Source organism: Micromys minutus (assembly GCF_963924665.1).
Source record: "Micromys minutus genome assembly, chromosome: 15".
In the NCBI taxonomy this organism is placed as follows: Eukaryota; Metazoa; Chordata; class Mammalia; order Rodentia; family Muridae; genus Micromys; species Micromys minutus.
Genome location: NC_137984.1, coordinates 24,824,589 through 24,843,650, shown reverse-complemented (window position 1 = coordinate 24,843,650; position 19,062 = coordinate 24,824,589). Strand labels below are relative to the sequence as shown.

Genomic DNA, 19,062 nt, shown 5'->3' with positions numbered 1-19,062 from the left:
CAAGGCTGAATTTTGAGCTCTTGAATTATTAATGATTTAAGGTCTAGGTGTACCACACTCTGAGAGGGTGCTATACACTTAATTTTTTTCTAAGAAGGACTGAGGCTTCCACATTTTGGTATTCCTTCTTTTTGAGCTTCATATGGTCTTTGAGTTATTTCTTGGGTATTCGGAGCTTTCTGGGGCTAATATCCAATTCAGTGACTGCATAGTATATCTGTTCTTTTGTGACTGAGATACCTCACTCAGGATGATAATGTCTAGTTCCATCCACTTGCCTTGGAATTTTGCAAAGTCATTGTTTCTAATAGCTGAGTAGTACTCCATTATGTAAATATAACTCAATTTCTGTATCTATTCATCTACTGAAGGACATCTAGGTTCTTTCCAGCTTCTGGCTATTATTAATAAGGCTGCTATAAACATGGAGGAGCATATGTCCTTATTATATGTTGGAGCATCTTTGGAGTATGTACCCAGAAGTGGAATGACTGGGTCTTCAGGTAATACTATGTCCAATTTTTTGAGGAACCACCAGACTGTTTTCCAGAGTGGTTGTACCAGATTACAACCACACCAACAGTGGAGGAGTGTTCCTCAGTAAGAGCAATTCTTAAATTCATTTGGAACAACAACAACAACATCAACAAACTTCTGGAGGAATCATCATTCCTGACCTCAAGCTCTACTGCAGAGTAATAGTGATAAAACTACATAGTATTGGAGCAAAGATAGGCATGTAGATCAATGAAATATAATTGAAGACCCAGAAATAAACCCATATTCTTAGGGTAACCTGATCTTTGACAAAGAAGCTAAAAGCATTCAATGGAGAAAGGACAGCCTCTTCTACAAATGGAGCTGGTTTAATTGGAAGTTGATATGTAGAAGAATGCAAATTGGCCGGTTTTTCTCCCCTTCTACAAGGCTCAAGTCCAAGGGGATCAAGGACCTTCACATCGAACCAAATACACTGATTCTGATAGAAGAGCGAATGAGGAAGAGCAGTGAACACATAGACACCAGGGAAATTTTTCTTAACAGAAAGTCACAGATGCCAGGAAAGCAAGAGCTTCTAAGGATCCAACTGGGATGACAGCTGAAATACCCAACAAATGGGAGGTAGAATCTGTAAAGAACGTGTCTAACATTTAGGTACAGCTCTTCATTGAAGGATGTGGCTACCCATGCTTCTCAAACTTTTAACTCAGTATTGCTCCTATCTAAAGGAAATACAGGGACAGAGTGTAACAAAGACTGAAAGAAAGGTTATTAAAAGACTGCTCCACCTGTAGATTCCATATGCAGCCACCAAACTCAGACACTATTGCTGATGTCAAAAAGTGCATACTGACAGAAGCATGATACAGCTGCCTCCTGAGAGGTTCTGCCAGACCCTGAGAAACACAGATTTGGATGCTTGCAGCTAACCATCAGACTAAATATGGGGACTCCAGTGAAGTTAGAGGAAGGACTGAAGGAGCTAAAGGGGTTTGCAACTCAATAGGAAAAAAATATCAACCAATCCGACCCTGAGTGCTCCCAGGGACTATACCGCCAACGAAAGAGTGCACATGGAAGGACCCATAGCTCCAGTTGCATATGTAAAAGAGGTTGAGCTTGGCTGGCATCAAAGGGAGAGATGACCTAGGTCCTGTGAATGCTTGATGTCCCAACTAAGTACAATGTTAGAGAGGGTAGTAGGGTGCAAGTAGGTGGATGGGAAAGCACCCTTTTGGAGGCAGAGGGCAGAGGAGTGGATACGTAATTTTCAGAGGGGAAAATGGGAAGGGGGATAACGTTTGAAATGTAAATCAGCAAAATAATGAATAATTTTTTTTAAAAAACAAAGTCAGAATAATAGGTGTGCTAAAACAGCCAGTCTTACAGTCTTTTAACTTCTATTTTAAGGTACTTTTAAAGTTACGTCAAAAAAAAAAAAAAAAAAAAAAAAAAAGCATGCTAGGTTGCAATGCCAATGTCTTGCTCCTACTGGTGATTATAGTGAATACAGATGTATTTTTTTAATGAGATGCAAAATTGTGTAAAAAGACTATTCTGTGTCTCCCAAATTCATCATGTGATTTATTTCTTTAAATCCATGTATGTGTGGTTTTACATTGTTTGGGATATTGCTTTACTTTTTCCACTACTGATATTGGGATTAGATGGTCCACTATGTTGGACCTGAGGAGTCCTTCCCAGAACTCCTTCATCCTTCTGTTACTGTCATAAAATGTTCTCTTTCCTGTGCTCCTCATGACTCTCACTGTCACATTTTATTCTGTATTGCTAGCTTGGTAGGCATGAACTGTCCCAGTTTTTGTTTGTCTTGAAATATTTTTTTCTGTCAAGTTTAAGAGCCAGCTCATCTGGATATAGCAATCTGGGCTGGCATTTATTTACTTACAGGATTTGAAATATGTCATTCATACGTTCTTGGTTTTGAAGGTTACTTGAAAAGAGGTCTATATTATTCTGACATGCTTACCTTCACAAAAAATTTGGTGCTTTTTTTTTTAAAGCTTTTAATGCTGTTTATTTGCTTTGTATTTTTGACATTTGAGTGTATATGTTATAGAAAGGTAGCCATATCTAGTTATGATTCTAAATCTGTCTTGTGTTTAGATATTTTGTTGTTTATTCCTTCTTCTTGGTTGGGGAAATATCATGGAATTATTTCATTGACTAGATTCTGTATGTCTTTAGGTTTTACCTACGTTTCTGATGATACTATCCCATGAATTCTGTTACCTTGATTATACATATCCCATTCAGCTATACTGTTTTTTTTTCCCAGGCAGGTTTTTGTAGCCTAACTTCAGGCTCTTTGTATAGCATAGGCTAGCCTTGACATTGGTTCATCCTCTCTCCACCACTCAAGTGTGGGGTTACAGGCATTTATCATCTCATCAGGTTTATGTGGTATTGAGAATCACAGTCAAGCTTCAGCCACACTCGGAAAGCACCCTCAAAGATGAGACTGCAGTAATAGTTACTCATTATCTCTTTTTATTAATAAAATTTTAATAGTTTATGTTCTTAACTTTTGTCTACATTTTTTTCTGTTTAATCAAGGGGAATTATTGATACTTTCACATATATTTGATTTCTTGTTTTGTTTTTTCATTTCCAAGATTTTCTTTTCTCTTTAAATTCCACATTGCATACTAATACTTCTATGCTGTCCATGACTTTTTCATGTATAGTCCTCATTTATTCACCTACTTTTCTGAGGTTTTTCTATCATGCTGATATTACCTCTCTACATATTGACTTGAATTCATTTCCTTCTTCACATCTTCTTTGAGGTGTTTGGTCATTTTCACTAGTACACTGTTGAAAATTCACCAACCATTTTTCCTGCACCTTTGAGCTCTAAGTCGAGCAGTCACTGACTTTTGCAGAAATCATGCCACCTTGTTTTGTTGGTGGTGTTGTTTGTTTGTTCACAATATAATCTTTATTATTTATTTGGGAATTCCATGCAATGCACCCAAATCATTCTTTTTTCTAATTCCTCCAAGGTCCACCATCCCACCTCATTACTACCCTTACCAAACCCATTATGTCCAATTTGTAATGCCCATACAGTCATTGATACATGATCAAACTTTCCAGTGGCCAGGTTCTTAAACACAACTCACTCCTTCCCCACCCTATTTTCACCAGAAACCATCTGTGTTGTAGAACTACAGTTTAGCATATTTATCACCATTTTAAGTATCCTTTTAAATAGTTTTCTCTTTGTGCTATTCCTGGAGGTGGGGAGTTGTCACAAGAGCTTTCAATGTCTCTGTTCTTGGTTATGAGTCATGGTCACCAGCATGGCTTCTGCTGTGCTTCAGATCATGGCCACAACATGGTTTCATCAGCAGCATAAACCATAGATATTAACATGGTTTCCATTTAGTCTATACCATAGGCATCAACATGTGTCTTGGTGGCAGAACAGGCCATAGAATCTTTTGAGGAAAATTAACCCAAAAAATTAGCTCCCTTGGATATCTTGTTTCTCAGAGCCAGGGTGATTGTGCAGTTGGGTAGCTCATGTAGGGTCAGAAGGAAATTGTTCCTTCATCTTCTGTAGCCTTGATTCCATACCTTCATTACTACTTCCATAGGTTCCCTTTGCACAGCCATGTGTTTGACTGCATTTCACCATCTTCCCCATCTTTCTCTCTCACATTCATTGATTAAAGTGGTGTTGGAATCTACAGTGTGTCACAGAATATATTATTTTGCCAAAAATGTCTTGTAGGCAAATACTTATTGCAATAAGTCATTTGCCTCAAAGATTCTGAAACACCATTAATGCTGGAATATTACTAAGATAACTCAAACCAACAGAATCAGGGTGATCATGGTTTTGGGTAGCACTTTCGAGGGCAAAAACTCCATAAGTTCCAGGTCATGGCATACGACTCAGCACTTCGCACTATCTGCCTCACTGGGACCCAAGCATATCTATCATTGCAGTGGCCCAAAGCTCTGCTCCCACAGAGTTGAGGGGGGCAATAATAGTCAAACTCTCCTAGTAGGCCTCCTCAGCCACAACATACTCCTTTATCTGCTGTCCCAGCTAACCTTCTGTACCCAGAAGCACTGCTGTGTCACCACTTCAGCTGTTCTTTGCCCTATGCACTGCCTGTTCTACCTTCCTTTTTTGTTATTTTTAATTGGTTAGTCACTGTATTTACATTTCATATGTTATTCCCTTCTCCCAAACTAACCCCCATCCCCTTCCCATTTCCTCCATGAGGGTGCTCCCTCTCCCAACCACCCTCTCCCACCTCAGCATCTTGGTGTTCTTTACACTGGAAAACTAGCCTTCCTGGACCAAAGGCCTCTCCTCCCATTGATGCCAGAGAATGCCATCCTCTGCTGCATATGCACCTGAAACCATGGATCTCTCCATATGAACTCATTTGTTGGTGTTTTAATCCCGCCATCTTCCTTACTGAATTTCATACAATCACTTAGAAAAGATTCTTCTCATTTTCAGGTTGATTGTCATCATTCACTGCTTGTCTCTTTGTGAAACCTCCATGGGTTTCTGGAGCCTGGGACAGCCTATGGAAGCTAAAACCAGCTGCTCTCTTGAATCTCTCTCCAATTTTTATTTTTATATTTTTTTCTTTTCTATGTGAAGATTGTACATATGTTGTTTTGAGCATCTGCACTAATTTTATTTGGAGATTATCTTAGGGAACAATTTATTATGAGTGTTTTGTCATTTATATCACTCAGAAAAACAAAAACAAAAACAAAACCTAACATTATATCAACAATGGTAAAACATAAAACACAAATGAATTTAAATCTTCCCTAATTTATCCTTAATGTATATAAAATAGAATGTGTGTTTGTGTGTGTGTCTATGCGTCTATGTGTCTGTGTAAAAGTAGGAATAGTAAAAAATTAAGAAAACAGAGAAAAGGAAAAGGGAAGACATAATATGTTACATAAATTAGAAAAAAATGAAGTGGAATCAAGAATAATGCTATCGAGGGGAATGGGAAAGAGCAAGATATTTGAAAAAAAAAAGTAAATGGGAAGAAAACAAATAGCAGAAATATTTTATAGTAATGATAAAGTCTGGAAAATAATCCATGCCAAAATATAAACAAAAATCATGGGTATTGAAAATAATGAGATTAAATGAAAAGTAGAAAGAAAATTAAACTAAAATGATATAATATTGAAAAATAAGTAAAAATTAGTAAAAGTATGAAAGTAAATATATTTTTAAGATAAAATATTAAAATTCTGCTAACATTACATTAAAAATGGCACAGAAAACCTATAAAGGAGAAGAAATTAGAGAGAAAAAGAGGGAAAAGGCCAAAATACTGGAGCAAATACTAGGTCTGCTGTAACATGGTGTCTATAGTTTGATGAGGAGGAGCTCTTATCTTCTCATGCTGGTGTTGTCCTTAGATTGGAAATATGTCTCCTGTACACCTATATTCACTTTAATAGATTTTTTTCTCTCATTTTATTAGATACTCTGTATTTACATTTGAGACGTTATCCCTTTCTCCTGCCCTGCTTCTATCCCTCCTACCCCTCCATTTGCCTTCACAAATGTGCACTCCCTCCTAATCACCCTCTCTACCACATTGCCTTGGCATTCCCCTACATTGAGAAAACATGCCCTCCCTGGACCAAAAGCCTCTTCTCACATTGATGCCAGACATTTGTATCTTTAGCTACATATGCAAGTGGATCAATAGGTCTCTCAATGTGTGCACAGAGGTTAGTGTTTTAGTCCATGGAAGTTGTGGAAGGTTTGGTTGGTTGAAAATGTTGTTCTTCCCATGTGGTTGCAACCCTTTCAGATCCTTCAGTCCTTTGTTTTTCATTGAATAACAAGAAACCCCGGTTGACATGCTTAGTCCATAGGCTATGCCTCAAGAGGTGTCTGATGACCTACCTACAGGATGTCTCCCAAATATACTGGTAGTCTGGGAACTAACTATAGCTCTGAGGTCTCTAGAGATGGAGGAGTTCCCTTTGTCCTTTCAAGATTTTCCAAGAGTTAAAAAAGTGTAGGGATTCCTTTAGAGTTCTTAGAAGTTACAGTACTGGATAACCAGTAGGTAGTTCAGAGGATGACCTGCCAGCTTACTTCTGTTCCACTGCAATCACACTGAAATGTTATGTTGAATTGATGTGGCCTGATTGTGTGCTTTTCTGCTGTGATGGCACTTCCTGCAGATTGTGCATTCAATTTGTTAGTACCTAGCCATCTGCTTTCCACCACTGCTTCCCAGGGTTGTTTCCCACCATTGGGCTACGACAGGATAAATTCAGTCTGCTCAATGATCTTAGATGATGATGTACCTCAACAGTAACCAACTGGATCCAGTTCATGGTAGCAACTAGAGACTATCTTTTATACTGATGTAGTCTTGTAAAACTAATAGTACTATTGACATTGCAGAAGCAGTGCTACTAGAGACAGCTTACACTTTCCCTTTATCTGCTATTAAGTTGTACAAAGAAATAAGAAAATAGCTACCTGAACACATTCGGGGTGGCTGGGAGAAAGAGAAAAAGAAAAGCAGAAATAAAAGGGAGAAATAGAAGAGAATTAATAAAGAGTGTAATGAGCCAGAAAGGGATTTCCAGAACACTGTCATAGAGACAGAGTTGAGAGTCTCAGCCTCTGGGATAGGAGATGATAGGCCCTTAATAACTAGGTAAAAGGATGTGGTCAATACCACACAGTCAAAGAAATGGGGGGTCAGAATTCTGGTGGCAATATGGTATCTCCAGCTGAATCTTCAATAATCATACAATAGTTTATTGATGTTCTGATTTAGTAGCCAGGGCCTGATGCCTATAAACATTGTACAGTATAGAAGCTTGGGTATTCTGGAGCCTTGGATCACATGTCTCCAGGTCCACTGGTTCTTGGCAGTGCTTGAGCCTAGAGGATCAGGTCTGTGGTCCCTATGCCTGCAACATCCTTGCAAGCTGAGGAAAATGCCATGTTAGCTTGCCAACAGTCACCATGATAGTCAGTCTTGTGGTTTCTGATGCATTTTTATTAACTATTTTGTCTCAGCTCATATTACTAAAAGTAATCTAGAAAAGACTACTACAAAGAAACAAATGAGCCTAAGTAACTCCAGAGAGACACATTTCAGGAGAGTGTGTCTCAGATCTACATTATGTACAAATGATTGTAACTGCTAGTGTTTGTACCAATTCCTTCTTCATTTAGTTTGGACTAATCATAAATATTTTGTCTGGGATAATTACACTCTTACCACTTAATGCCAATCACAATCCCTGGAGCTTGTATTTTGAACCAATCACTGTCTCTCATTTAACTACTAGTATTATTGGTCCTTGCATTAGGGAAACTGCTATATCTTTGGTCAAGGTAGAAATGATTCTTTGAAACACTCGATTAATAATCAGCTATAGACAGTCTCTGACAGTCTTAGCTGAGGCTGTGCTTTGGAGAAACATGACAAGCAGCTTCCATTTTTTGTATAGGTTTTAGAAGCATCCTTGGTGCTTTTGACATTATAGGTGTTGGCATAAAGCTGATACAACTGGCAGTTTGACTTATTATAGACCTTTTGCTCAAAGAATGTCATGCTACAAGAGAGAAACTGCTCAATAGCTGCTAATTAAAGAGTTAAATGGTTCTATCCCAAACATGTTTGCTTGTATACATGAAAAATGATGTCAGAGGCTGACAATTTATTGCTAAAAATGTTACTATGAACACTAGTAGCAATTACAAATTTCAACTGTGCTTCTACAGTGAGTGAATGAGTGTGTGTGTGTGTGTGTGTGTGTGTGTGTGTGTCCCCAGTGCCTAGGAAGAGAAGTTGCTTTCATTTGTCTTAATGCTATACTGCTGTTAGCTTCAGAATCATGCACACAAAAAATGTGAAGAGATTCCTGCTTCTACCATCCAATGGTCCTGTTAGGACATGATGCAGCCTATCCATGTGCATTTTAAACATACAATTGCATTGATATCAATTGATTCTCTGGTCCTTGTCTCACATTTTTGTGACACTGACTTAGAAATTATCTGGGAATTATGAGTGTATGTGAAGATTTTTTAAATTATGTTTTTTCCAGAAAACCAAGTTCAACTGTATCCGAGGATCTCAGTGCCCAGGAGCCAATGTCAGCTCTGTGCAGATACAAGGGGATGCAGATTATTTCATCAACCATCTTGGAATTCCAACTGTGCAGTTTGCTTACGAGGACATCAAAGCATTAGAGGTAATTGCTCCTAAACATGTAAAGTGCTCACCACAATGGAGCAGATGTTCAGATTTCATTTTAACATAATTTTGCATTAATCTTTCATACCAAATAAGCCACTGTTGGGAGGGACTTCGTTGTGAAGTCATCTTGTTGTTCAGAGGCTTTCTAAGCCAATCTGAAAAGCCAACCTTTTAAAGAATGTTCAATTCAATTTAGAAAGATTTGCACTGTTACATTTTTCACAGAGTTTCACATGAAGAAACATCAGTTGTTGGATTAACATCAAAACACAATTGTAGTCCTCGGCATTCACAAAAACTCAAGGCATATTCAGAAGTTTCTCCTCACCTTGCCCAAGGGAAAATGCAGTTCCTGTGCTCTGTGTTGTGTGAGTCTTGTGCATTAAATCCTTCAAAGTTTATCAGTAGTTTGCTTACCTGAAAACCTTTTTCACAATGAATGACATGAAAGAATGTTTCATGTTAATTAACTTTGACCCTCTATGTTATAGACCTGAGTTCTTCAACATTTCTCAGAATCACATCACAGTAAACTGCTTCCCGGTAAATCTAACCCTTTTTGAAAACATAGTTCATGTGCCCGTGAGAGGTCCCAGGGTTCTCTGCTTCAAAAAATTTTACATCCACATCATAATGACTAAAAGTAGAGGGAAGTGTACTTTGGTACTTTAGCATGGATATGTCCAGGAAGGAGTATTTACATTATGTTTGTAGTTTGCAATGCAAAACTCTAAATTCTATTACATTATGGGAGTGTTTAGTTTGTATGTATTTTCAGCCAGAGCATTCTGTTTCACACTCTTGCTTCCCTGTAGATAGGGATCATTATCCACCTAAGCTTATAAAACACAGACCTCCAGGTGAATCATATTGTGAGGAGATAAATTCTATGGTATTATCAGAATATTTTAGATTTACTTGTATTAAGTTAACATTTTTACCCACTATCTTTATAAACACATTAAAAACTATTTTCATTGCTGTTGTTATTTGTAAGAATATGGAGTTGGGGGTTTACATGTCACAGCAGACATGTAGAATTCATAGGAGAGAATTTAAGAATAGATTTCCTTCTTTCACAGTGTAACCTGGGCCTGAGCACAGGTCATCAAGCTGTGTGGGAAGTGTTTCATCTGTTAGACATAATTCTGGCCTTCTTTTACCATATCTTTTAAAAAAATGTATGTACAGGTAGAAGATGTGGTGCTGATATATTGCACAAACACAGTATATCATGTTAACAAGTTAATATAATAAGAAATAACATAAATGTTCTTCTTCAATGGCCTTGGAGTTCTCTCATCATCTCTCAAGCTAGCATTCCTAGATCCTGTCAGGTTATCAAGTTGAATGCTCTTATTATGTGCATGTTACTTATTTTGGTTAAGTTTGAAGCCATAAATTAGAGCATTCTAGCAGAGCTGTGGGGCTTGAGGGAAATTCCTAACACAGACACTTAGTAGGCAAATTAGCTAACCTCTTGGAGTTACTTTTTAAATAAATTATTTTTATTTGCTATGCAGTACACATTAATAGAGTGTGTATACATTAAATGAAATTGTATATGAGCAAGGTGTGGCTAATACTAGGCTCATGCTGAGATCCTACCATCCACAAACCATCACTACTACCACAATTTCTAGTCTGGATGTAGAGTCCACAGATTAGATTAGTGAGGTATTTTCAAATAATTCTGAAACACACATTAGTGTGTGTGTGTGTGTGTGTGTGTGTGTGTGTGTGTGTGTGTGTGTGTGTGTGGTTAAGACTAACTGGTCATTATTAAGATGAATAAAGTCAGTGTTTGAGGACCTTCAGGCTGAGAAGAATGTGGGGAAGCAGATGAAAGGAAGCCAGTGTGGTAGTGGGTCTAATGAAGCCCCCTGGAGCTGCTCACATTACCAGGGAACTTCTGAAGCCTGTATCGCTTATATGACTGCCTCACTCCAAGGGAGACAAACAGCTTTTCAAACTATATTTAGAACACCTAACTCTCACCTTCGAAATAATTTTTATTACGTTTGTTTCTACAAAAGTGATTAGTGGTGAGTTCCCCCCCCCCCCGGCTTTTATGACAAATGACCTTGTTCATGTTGATGTAGTGGGGGGACTTTTAAAAATAGATTTGTCCCTTGCAAAATAACATTGCTTATGATGAGATAATTTTGTGCTGAACTCTCCAAAGAACAGATATTAACCTTTACTTTCTGGGTTAACCTATCATAAATATTTGTACATAGCTATTAAGGAGGATTATAAATATTGAAAAGCTCCATGAAGGATATAAAAATATTTTACTATACCAATTAGTAAAATAGTCAAGGAAATTTGAGCCTTCTCACAAATTTTCTTGGCTTTCAAACTATAATTTTCACGTGTAGTCATTAGAGAAGTATCCCCGAGGGTTGGGATGCAAAAACCTGTTTCTTAACATCTGTCACTTCTCAAGCTCCACGTGCCTATGTCCCTCCTATAACTATATCTAAAAGAGAAAAACAAAGTGACACAAAATAGTATCTTCCATATTATTGTTTGAATTTGCAATTTTCCCATGGGCTCATATTATTCACAGTTTCTCAAAGTTAGCTTGTGTCACAAATATGAGGGCTGCATGGTCCTTAAGAGATCTGGTTTTGATAGAGACAGTTGGAGCAGGATGCTGTTTTAAAGGTTTCAACCCTTTCGTGGCTTCTTGTCCTGCTACCCTGTAAAGACTCTCTACAATATGATGCCACCACCATAAAGTGTTCGGTACCTTCCCTGATTTTATAAATTGCAACAATACCTCTAAATCTGTGATAATAAAAATAGTCTTCATTCATTTATGTCTTTTCTGGTCAATATTAGGTTATCGTGATGTATAAGCAACAAATGTTAAGATTATTAAGAATTTTCAGAGTTGTTTTTATAGTATATCTAAACTATTTATAAATTATGAATTATAAATTACTGACAATAAATTCACCCAATTCATGGTAAGAATGAAAGAGAATTAAAAGTGAAGTATCTGTAACAAGGTCACAATATACAGAATAGCCAAAGGGAAAACCAGCCTCATATCTGAGTGCTTTTAAACACATGTTTTCTACTAGCACACCAAAGAAGCACAGGGAAAGGATTAATCAATATGTTTTGTTTGTTCTGCACTTTATTAAAAAAACAACACATTTCTGGAAGCGCCTGATTCTCCTTCTCTATGTATAACCAATTGTCTCAGAATTGATCTCCATTTTTCTAAAATATTAATGACAGTCTTCCAGGCTGTTGTCAACTGTATATTGATGAATATTTTCTTCAATACCTAATTATTACAAACTTGGGAATTAAATGATTAGCATGGATGATCATATATTGTTAAGAACTTGTGTCATTTCTAGTACCAGATTATCCCTTATTAGAACTGAACTCACTATCACTAAAGTATTTTTGAGTAGAAGACAAAATAAATAATTACGTAATTATTTTCAGTTTAAGAACTCCATGCTTTAAGTAAACTGAATAGGACTGTATTTATGCTTTGAAAATATTATACCAAACATAATGCAAAATTCTAAGATTTATGTCAACATATTAATCCATGTGGTAAACAGATTATTAATCTATTATCCCAGACCCCCCCTTAGAATGTTTTTCAAGACGTAAGTATCTACTGAAATTGTATAAGTGGATTATATACACTGATTCCCTTATGTATAAATCTACAATAAATGTAAGTTCTTAAACAAACACAGATAAAGATCAATAATGATGAACAATAAAATAGAATAATCGTAACCATGTACTCCATTTAACTATTCTGCTGTTACTACTTTTGTCACTGGGGACTTAGTGAATAATGGAGGATTAAAGGAACACTTGTACTGTGGAAGCAGGGAGGCAATCCCACACCCAGGGACTAAAACTTAAGAAAATCATGGAACTACTGGGCAGGATGGAACACAGTAGTCTCTGATTTCATCATGCTACAAGAGCATCACACACCTAAAATTTAATGTTTATTTCTCAAAATTCCTACTTAGTATTTTTGGAACAAAGTTAAATATAGTTAGCTGAATGGTGAAAAGCAAGACCATGGGTACATTAGTCCACTTTACATTTAACTTCCTCGATTAAACCATGTGAAAATTTGAACTGTAGAAATATAAGCTATTGCAAAGGAATAATTTGTTACATGTGTAGAATATTATTAGTTTTCTTTGAAATGAAATCCATCAGTTTAAAAATGTGTATGTTCTGTTCTTCACATTATCCATGTACCCATTTAAAACTCTTCTCCACAGTTTTTGTGGATTCATATATATCACCTGAAATTGCCAAAACCCCTTTCATCTTTGCCTTTCCTTTGCATCTTTAACTTTTCAGTAACTAAAGCTCACAAAGGCACAGGATTGACCAAGTTGCCAAATGACAGCACAATTTCTTCTTATAAGATATTGCCCTATTAATTGAAACATCTCTGGCTTTTAAGCTTCATTTAAATAAGGTTTTCAATTTGTAAACATTCTTGCACCTGTTAGGAGGTGTTCTGCACAGTTTAAATAGAAAGTAGAGACAGCCATAAGGAAATGAAAAGACAGATGCTCTCCAATTAAGGGTGTCATATTTATGACAAATGATGGTCCAAGTCACATTGCTTCTGTTGCTTCCCACCTGTTTGACATAATTTTGGTTCTAGATCAGTATATTTAGTCTTTGCAAAGCACGTCAGAAGACCTACCTTTCTTAGTATATCAGATGATCATTTATGCTCACTAAGGTTTATAGCACAAATTGAAGATCTGCTTTCTACTGCCATTTTAACCATATAGTTCTTGAACTCCTCCTTGAAACATGTCATTTGAAGACCAATCTACCACTATAATTCAGGACTTAACCTTCAGATAACAATAAAAGAAAAGGGAATTATAGCTTAAACAGTGAGAGTCATATAATTATTTCAACATCATTTAGTAAGGTGCAGATAGAAATCTAAGTGTCAAAGGCACTATGAGATATATTAATTTTCTTTAAAGCTAAATGATTTTATTACCAATCTGACTTTTAAAACAATATACAAAAATGCATACAAATGTGCCTATGTAAACTTTAACAATAAGTAAAATTTATGGACAAAGAGAAAAATTAGTTTCTGCATATAACCCAAAAAGCAGTAGTAAAATTTATGCATATTTAAAGTAGGGTATCAAATAGCATGTTTTTTTGCTTGATTTTTATCAGAGTAACTGTTTTTTTCCCTTTTTAATTTTTTATTACATATTTTATCTATTTACATTTTAACTGTTTTCTTCCTTCCCAGTCTCTCTTCCACAAATCCCCCAACCCCTCCTGTTCTACAAATCCCCGACTTCTTCCCCTCCCTTTTGCTTCTGGAAGGATGCTCCCTTCCCCACCCACCTACTCCTACCTCACCCTTCTAGTATCCCCCTCTGGGACCTCAAGCCTCCACAGGACCAAGTGCTTCCCTCCCATTTATGCCCTATAAGACAGTCCTCTGCTACATATGTAGTGGGAGCTGGCCCATGCATACTCTGGTCATTGTTTAGTCTCTGGGAGCTCTGAGGGGTCCGTTTAGTTGATACTATCATTCTTCCTACAGGAGTTGAAAGTCCCGGAGGCCTGGGATGTGAAAGGTTCCCAGGATCCATGGCATATTTGATGACATTAGCGGAAATACTCAACAGAGGGAAGATAGAACCTGAAGAAATCATGTCCAGTAGATAGGCATGGCTCTTATCAGAGGGATAAGGCCACCCAACCAACTCAAAAATTTTAACCCAGAATTGTCCCTGCCTAAAGGAAATACAGGGACAAAAAATAAAGCAGAGACTGGAGAAAAGCCATCAAGAGATAGTCTCACTATGTGATCCATTCCATCCACATAGCCCAAACCCTGACACTATTGTTGATGCTAAGATGTGCTTGCAGACAGGAGCTTCGTATGGCTGGCCCCTGAAAGGCTCTGCCAGCACCTGACTATGACAAATGCAGATACACAGTGAACCAGGAATGAACACAGGGACCCCAATGGAAGAGTTAAGGGAGGCTCTGAAGGAACTGTTTTTATATAAATTAGAAAGATTTTTTGTTTCTGTTTTGTACATAACCATATCATTGCTAAGTTAAATGATTTCCATTCGGAGTTCAATTCAAAACTCCAGATAATTAAAAATGTGCATTTCTTTCTGCATGTATTCTGCTGATATTTTGCAATTCTGATAGAAGGAACCCCATCCCAAGTAGTAAATATTTTGTGGAGCTTGAATGTGGGACATAAAATGTCTTTGATATTTAAGTAATTTCCCATAATCATCCAGGTGATGGTGGCACATGCCCTTAATCCCAACATTTTAGAGACAACGGCAGGCTGATCTCTGACTGTGAGGCCGCTGCAGTTGACAGAATGAGCTGTATGTCCATCAAGATGATACAGAGAAATCCTGTCTTACCCTTCATCACATACAAATTATCCACAATCATAATTTATTTTAGGAAAACTACCTATACTATCATACAAAGTAGATGGTATTGTTATTTTCCCATGAAAATTATTTCTCTAAGAGAAGAATTTCCAACTGTGTCCATTAACCATCTGCAGATACTGAGGATCCTTCTTCATTATAGCGCTTGCTTTTATAAATAATACATTATTAATACTATATTTTAGTTGCCATTGATTCAGTATGTGTTCATTTTAATGTGCTACATAATTATTATTAAAAATTAACTATAATATGAATTACTGGGAATAACTGAATTCTTTTGAAGTTAGTCAAGTACTGGAGAACTAGTAAGGTTTTAGGTTCATGACTTGCTGGCAAGCATTAGGATCTGGGTGTGATGCTCCAAAACCTAAGAAAAGTCTGAGTGGGATGGTGCCCATTGATAATCATGGTGCTGCAAGACAGAGACAGCAGTACCCTGGGAGCTTACTAGCCAGCCAGCCTTACACAATCCAGTGAATCCCCAAGTCTCTGTGAGAGAATTTTGTCTCAAAATAAAGTAAATTACATTTGAAGGATGACACACAATGTGACGGCCACATGAGTGTTCATTACATGTGTACGTGCATCGATACATGCAGTACCATACATGTCTGTATAAGCACACATTCCATGTGCACATGCATTAACCCATGCAGTCCTGTACAATATGCATATAAACACACAAAAATAAAAAGACAAACGTTTAAAGATAAAACCATGATATTAAGAAGAATGGCACTGGCTTAGGTTTTTTTAAAATATTATCAATGTCATTTAACAGAAACCAGTATTATTATTATCAAGTCCTGCATTGATTACTTTGTATTATGTTGTCTTAGTACAGATTCATAGAAATTTTTGAACTAATACTTGTTCTTATTAAAATATATTTTCTTTCGTCTCACCTTTATACTCAAAAATGTTAGCTCTCAGGATTTTAGTTTCTGTGTGTAATCTGAGTTAATGGTAATGAACTTCCTGGAGCTTCTAAATAAAGTTCAAAAACAAGAGAAAGACAAAGTGTCATCTGGAAACCACTCAGATGGTAGGGAGAACTGAAAGCCTCTGGCCTCATATGGGAAACTTTCTTGACTAAGCTGGCTTCCTTTGTATTGCATTGTGGACAGTAAGTGTTCAGCTTCACCTCATTCAAGGATGTGAGCTATGCTTTGGTATAAAGCAGTGTGTGTCTTTTCTGAGCATCTCTGGGCATAATCATCCTGCTCATCTAACAACATGAAGTAGGAAATAAAACACTGTGCTATACTGATGCTCTGAGAAGCATTCTGCCTCGTGGAGACATTTCTTTGGAAGAGAAGGTTAAACCACAATCAACAAATCAACAGTTACAGAGCAGGCTGGGCAAGCTTTGATTGCACAATGTCTGGAATGGCTGTCACACAGGGAGTGCTATTAAAGTTGCTGTGCTCTTCCAAGAGCCTGAGGAGTAAACACAAGAAATTGAAATATGAGACAGATATTGGGAGAAAAAAAAACAAAGGATGTAGAAATTCTTAAGACTAAAATGGATAATTCAAAACCATGCTTCAAATTGCCTAATATTTTCAGATGGCCGCAGGAGGACAGCTTTGCCATATGCTTGTGTTTTGTGGAACCCAAAATATGAACATTTATTCTGGATAGCTGTCATAATCAGGTCAAAATATATACCATAGGCAATATATTTTAACTCCAATGCTATGTAGGATTGTCGATCTGTATAATGATCTGTTATGAGTGAATAAGGGTACATAATAAAATTTTATAACAAAATTAAGGAGGATTTAATGGTAGGCTACATATTGGTTTGCCAATATTCAACTTCAGAATACATGGCATGTTTATTATGATTTGTTTAAATATATATGAATATAAATATATACATTTTCTACTCAGTAATTTTATGCATTTTTTTAACATTGATAGTATGGCAATTGTTCAAATTATATGAAACCTAAGCATTGAAGAACCATTTCTTCCCTACATGCAATAGTAACATAGATTAGTACTGGGAAATAGATCCACTCAGTTAAATTAAGTGCAATAAAAGTTATGTTAAAGCACAGTTAACTGACAGTTTTGGCATCCTCAAAGGGTAATGGCCATGCTTAGAGATGAGGAACACTCAGTGTTATGGTTAGTGGTAATTATTAGCTTGATGGGATGCAGTATCCCCTAGCAGATGAACCTTTGGCTATACCCATGAGATTTTCTTTTGATTATGTGAAATGAGATTAAAAACAAACAACTTATCTCTCTGGGGTTTCTGAGTGAAGTAAATGGAGCAGCTGTAAGCTTCCAGTGCTTTCTGTGCCTTGATTGTGGCTATCATGCCACCAACTACTTCATATTCATTTCACTATGACATCCTACTATGATATTTCTATGAACTGGGAGCCAAACTAAACCATGCTTCTCATGGTAACTCCCATGTAGGCTTTAAAGCAGGCAGGGGAAATGATAATGGTGAGATGAGAGTGAAACTCCATACCCAGATACTTGTAGTCTGTCCTAGATCATTTTACTTTGGCCATATTTAAGAACAGCACCATATTTCAAAAAAAAATCTTATAACAATTTGCCAGTCCTGTGCATATAAAAAAGCTTAGGATATATTTATATTGAAGTTCTTAGCAAAGTATATATGACTTAATTCTTAAGATAGTTTCTTGTTGAGTCAAAATCAATGCTGTGGATAAGGGCCTAGAGAAAATTACTGAGATAATTATAATGCCTATAAAAGTCAGGCTGGTCCTGGACCTAAGGTAAATAGATGTCACTTAGTCTGTTTTAAAGCACAAGTGTCATCACTCATAAGGATGGGTTTTATGGCCGAAACATAATGCTCAAGCTTTTAAGGGAAAAGGAAAGATATTGTATGAAATAAGTAAATTCTGGGAGATATGGCAAAGCCTGTCTTCTCAGAGAGTAAAGGATGACAAGGTTGTAAAACTCCATCATTCCTGGCATTCCAGGAAGATCATCTGAGCACCAGGAGATCTGTATGTTTAGCTTCCTTGGCTTCTCCAATGCACAGAACGTTTTCACCCTCTACAGTTTATTCCAGAAGGCCATTTTTCTGATATTTTCTCATAGCAACAGAAAAGACACCAAGTATTTTGCATATGAGATGTTGTCTGAGGTTTGGCATCCCTGAGTTTACTCTGGTTCAGTGGTAGGCATGGCTCATAGGCAGTTTATTCTTAATCTATTTTTGGATTAAACTTGCAAACCATGAGTACAGAAAACTTACTTGAGAGGTATCTTTTGATGTCATTATAAAAGGTGACATACCACCAGCAAAAAAAAAAAAAAAAAAAAAAGAAAAGAAGCAATTCTAAAATTGTAGAGAAATGCTTTTTAAGATGTTGTCTTCCCTTGTGTCTCTAAAGCTCCAACTTAAAAAAAATCATATCAAAATACTAGCTGATAAATATACACTCAGAACTTTTCAAATATAATATGTATATTTAATTTTCCTGACATTTGATCCAGCTTTCTAGTTAACTAATCAATAAAGGGAAGGCTCATCCTACTGGCTAAGTGAAGATCCTTTAAAGAATTCAGTAATAAAGTCAAAGTAATATTAAGGAATATTGTATTTTTTAAACACTAATTACAGCATTTGTATCAGATAACATTGTCTTCTAACTCCTTTACTCATGTGGTCAAATTTATATTTTGTACTTAAGCTAATCTCTGAAACATCATTAAAGTTGAGGCAACCTAGCACAGAGGATTTAAGTAACTAATCAAGGTCACCGATTATTTCCGTGGTAAAACCAAGTTCTAACTTAGCATTCAGTTACAAGATATCT

At 36.6% G+C, this 19,062-nt stretch overlaps 1 protein-coding gene across 1 annotated transcript in view; it reads left to right on the top strand.

Annotated features, from left to right (window-relative positions):
• Positions 1-19,062, top strand: part of NAALADL2 (N-acetylated alpha-linked acidic dipeptidase like 2) — a gene marked incomplete at its 3' end in the record, with an annotated part of 819,915 nt that overhangs the window by 588,666 nt on the left and 212,187 nt on the right. Inside the window, exon 10 of the mRNA XM_080929559.1 lies at positions 8,611-8,757. Within this exon, the coding sequence (XP_080785685.1) occupies positions 8,611-8,757 (147 nt within the window). The remainder of the gene's footprint in view (positions 1-8,610; positions 8,758-19,062) is intronic.